A 4,574-nucleotide genomic window follows, 5' to 3' on the forward strand; every position below is an offset into this window, starting at 1 on the left:
AATTTGTGATTGAACATTTCTCCTAAGGCCCAGCCTCAACCTCCCTTGCTTCTACCCTGGTCCACTCTGGAATGCTTTTTATCAAGGTTTGAGAAGTGAGTCTCATGAGGCAGCTTTGCTGTAAGTTGCTTGGCAGCCAGACCTGCCCACGACTGCCTTCCCCTCTGTGCTGAGCAAGTCCAATGATGAGAAAACCAAATTTGTTCTTTGACGCTGGGCCTCCTAATGCCCAGCAATGCCCACCCTGTGCAGTGAAAGTGAGGAAATCTCAGCACACACCTGAAACTCCCGGGCCTGCACACTCTACCCGTGCTCTCCTGCCGCTCCAATTTCCTGCCTGACCGAGCAGTCCCGACTGGCAAGCAGCTCTCCTGTTGGGGCCTGCAAGGAATGGGCAGGGAAAAAGTACAAACAAGCAATAAGGAGCAGGGAAGTTGGCTTCTGACAGCTGGGAGAAGCAGCAAGCAGAGACACAGCTCAGCTGAAGGTGAAAGCTGTTGTGCGGCAGATATTGATCGTACACTAAGAGGCTCACTTTCACACCAGAAGCACTAAATGACATCATGCTACTGTTCATCTAACACCAAAAGAAGTTCACAGTCCCTGTCACAATGCCAGGAAAATGATGCCTGCATGTGAAAGTTCACATCCCTTTTCCCACATGTCAGTGGCTGGGCTGAAGGGCCGCGTCATGGCAGAACTCCAGCCCTCAGCATCTTCAGCCACAAAGGGCAAGCGTTGCCTGATCAGAAACCTGCAGCTCTGGCCTGCACCAAAGCTTTCCACAGTACCAGCCAAAGCTCCACTCACTGCTTCAGGATGCTCAGGCCCTGGACTGGCAGCCCGTGGACGTTTGTTGTCCTTTGCCTCCCCTTTGGCATCTGGAGGAAGAGAGCGAGCCAGAGGAGGTTCTGCTGCTGGTGTGGTGCCCTGCAGACAGACAGCAGTGTGAGGGACAGGGAGTAACCTGTCTTTCAGAACTTTTTTTGTCCTGAGCCCTATCCCACTCTGTCCTAAGGAGAAGTCATGAATTTGGATCCAAGCGGAATGCTCAGTCACTAAATCTTAATTCACGTAGGTTGATGAGACTAATGTTTGGACGGGACTGCATGTGTTTCTGAAGGAGATATCTCAGCCTCCTTACAATTATCATGCAGCCTCCTCTCTGCAAAAGTTGACTTTCATGAACTGAAACCTCTTCAATACAAAAGAAGGGATGCTGATGGTATCCTTTTGGTAGTGCTCATGCTGACATTGATGAAGGCTTTCTTTCAGTCTGTTGGGGTGGCACTCTACTGCAGCAGGCCAAGCCCACAGCTTGCTCCACAATTCTCAGACACCAGCATTGTCAAGGGTGCCCCTCCCACTCACCGAACCATGGACTTGACTCCTTCCACGTTTGAGGCGACCTGCGACGGGAAAGGGAAGGGGAATGAGGTGCTGTTAGAAACTGTCTGGACTGAGGAATCCCACAGAACAAGGCCACCCAAGCAGAGAGCATTTTCCATTCACAGCATCCCTCTAGGAGCAACATGCTTTAGCACAGCAAGCAAGGCTACAGGGCAATACCCTGGGTTGCAATCAGTGCCTACATTGTAGCTCATTGTTCACCCTACAGCTAAAGCAGCTTTTTTCTCTATTCTTCCAGGACTTTTTTTTCTGTTTTCTGAATTACATGCACTATTTCCCATGTGGTTGCCCTAAACAATTCCCCAGAAAAGTTTCCCCAAACCCCTGCTAGCACTTGAGGTTCTGCTGGGACACAGCACAGGCCCAGCTCCGGGGTTCAGGAGCACACACAAGCTGCTGAGCAGTTTGACCTTCAGCGCAAAGCCAATGGCTCTTGTAGCACACAGCGATGGAGCAGTGAGACAGGCACATCCTTTAAGGACTCCAAGCAGAAAGAAAGATGCTTTCCCTCAGTTCTGGAGAGAACCGCACAGTTTTTAGAAGGCCTCCAAATCTCTCCCAGTCTGCATTTTGGAAGTTCTCCACACCCTGCTGGGCAGGAGACACCTATTCCTTAGCTGAAGCTGTTGGCAGGAGCTTTACCAAACTTATGGCATTTTTTAAATTACACTTGTGTTTCAACGTGCTGCCCAAAGGAAAAAACTTCTACTTACGTCTCAGACCATTAAAAATTTTGCGGGGTGACATTGCTGAAAAAGCCCTGCCGACTGCTCTATGGACTTGCTCCATCATTTCAGCAGGGCTGCTCATGTCCATGGGCTGGAAAACAAAACAGAAAACTGGGAAAGAAACCCACCTGCACAAGTGCCCAGACTGGGCAAGGAAAAGAGGAAAAGAAGACTAAAGGATGCCTGTGTGAGTCTTCAGACTCATACAACACCAGGCAAAGTAGAAAGACTGCCTTTGTCAGAGCAGAGACTGCTGCCTGAGAACCCCTCAACAGAGGATCCTCCTGCAACAATCACACAAAGTAGAAAGACTCCCTTGTCAGGGCACAGACTGCTGCCTGAGAACCCCTCAATAGAGGATCCTCCTGCAACGAGCACGCCAAGAGCTGCTCTGAACGCTGAGGCCTTGTGTGCATCAGAGCAACCTGCTGCTGACACCTCTGTGACGTGGCAGCCTCCGCTGACATCACAATAGCCACCGCTCCAGCTTGGGGTGTGAATTTATGCACAGCAACCAAACCTTCTCTACAGCTACTGCCAAAGAAAAGCCCAGAAAATTCTCCTCTGTGCCAAGGCAGCACAAAACGCCCTTGCAGTCCATAACCCACAGCTCAAAGGATCCAAGAGTAACACAAAACAGGCACCAAGCACACACACCCAGTATTTCCGCCACCAATGTTTCTGACTAAAACTGAGAACACTTTCTGAAATTCTATGGATGAAATCATGCTTTGGAAATGTCCCAGGCAGTTCCCTAAATTGGAATGCATGTCATTTCTGCCCTTTTCCTCCAGGGCTAACATCAACCAGCAAACTGTAGGGCTTGTTGAAGTATGAAGGATACTTCAATGGGCAAATAAAGCCGAGTAACAAACACCCACAAGTGTCTGCCTGACACTGGAACAGCATTTGTGTTGTCGATATGGCAGGGACACATCCTCTGCACGGGGCAGTGCCCGTGTCCTGTGCATGGCAGGGGTGCCCTTGGAGTGGCCCTCACATTGTGGGTGCAGCCATGGGCACATTTGCCCATTCTCTCCACTTCCTCCATCTCCCAAGCCAGCCCTTCTCTTGAACACATTCTCTGTCCAACACTGAAGGCACTCCTGAGGCCTTTGCAGAAACCCCTTCCCTTGGGCTTGTAGGAAACCTGTGAAGTCAGATTCCTCCATGGAGGTGGCTTTTAAATCTCTATCCTGCGCATGCTGGATACGTGCTGCCTGGTACTCCATTTTTCAATCCTTTGCTGCACTCTCATTTCTGGCCGGCAAGAGCTAGGCAGATTGATCCTGGTTTTTCTGAGCTTTTTTTCCTGAGTTTTTTCTGAGAAACATAGTTTATTCTTTTCTGGCCTGCACAGCTCACAGAGCTGAGTGCTTGAGATGGTGGAGGCCTGCCAAGCAGCCTGCTATTGTCTTGGCTCTGAAACCCTGAGCTTAAGTGATCTTGAGAACTACACTTGGGCCTAGATCCCACTGGAATCAGCATTTTTTTAGAGGGACTGACCTTTTCTGAGGAACAGCTTCCATTGCTCATCTTTTTAACAATTAACCCAGGCCATGTTTTAGAAAGGAGGTACCTAAGTGAGTCTTTGGAGTTTCTGGAAGGAACAGAGCCCTGTGACAGCAGGCAGCATTCCCAAGCTGCTCTCAGGGGGTAAATCCCAACAAGCTGAAGACTCTGGGAGAAGGGATGAATATGGGTATGAGCTATATTGGCCTGCAATAGCAAGCTCATGGACATGAAGGTAAGAGGCAGATAGTGTGCTCATGCCCTATTTCTGCATCTTTCTGGGAAGTAGAGGAATCCTGCCTCCACCTGTTAGGATCTCAGCCTGGGAACTAAGGCTGGGAGCCAGCCTCTCTGGTTTGGATTCTGTCCTTTTTTCTCTTGGACAGAAGCTCTTTTTACATCAGCGGGGCCTGCCCCCAGCCTGGCTGACTGGAGCCTGTGAGCAAAGGCACTGCAGGAAGCCTGGAGAGGAGGCTCTGGTGCTTGAGGAGGCTCTGTGCCCTGCCAGCTCAGCGCAGCGCTGGCAATCCCAAGCGCCAAACGCTGCCCTCCCCGGGGAGATTCCCTTCCCGGGCAGCCCGCACTCACGCTGTCCGTGCCCCGGCGCTGTCCGTGCCCCGGCGCTGTGCGTTGCGCACGGACAGCCCCGGCCGCGGCTCCGCGCTGCTCCGCAGCTGCCCGAGGCTCTCCCCCCTCACAGAGGGGCCCCGCCCCGCCCCAGGCGCCCCCTGGCGGCTGCCCCGCCCCGCCCGCCCCGCGCAGGGCCCTTCCCTTCCCGTGGCGCCCCCAGCGGCAGCCGCCCCTCACTGCAGGCACGGAGCAGCCATCGGGCCCTGCTGCTCCTCCTGCCTCTCGGCTCCTTCTTTCCCCACACACCCAGGCTGCAAAGGAAGCGTTTTCCTGCCGTCTCCGCTGCTTCACTTT

The 4,574-nt window shown here is 52.4% G+C and overlaps 1 protein-coding gene across 1 annotated transcript; it reads right to left on the minus strand.

The window, feature by feature from the left end:
- Window positions 1-307: 307 nt before the first annotated feature.
- Window positions 308-2,363, minus strand: LOC306816468 (uncharacterized protein; the record flags this gene model as incomplete). Its single annotated transcript, XM_079332906.1, has 4 exons — window positions 2,124-2,363; window positions 1,372-1,409; window positions 811-930; window positions 308-381 (listed from the first exon to the last, which is right to left on the minus strand). Coding segments are annotated over exons 1-4 (335 nt in total), but the record flags the coding sequence as incomplete, so codon positions are not given.
- Window positions 2,364-4,574: the final 2,211 nt, after the last annotated feature.

The sequence above is a fragment of the Erithacus rubecula genome (genome assembly GCF_903797595.1).
Source record: "Erithacus rubecula genome assembly, contig: scaffold_615_arrow_ctg1, whole genome shotgun sequence".
Taxonomy (NCBI): Eukaryota; Metazoa; Chordata; class Aves; order Passeriformes; family Muscicapidae; genus Erithacus; species Erithacus rubecula.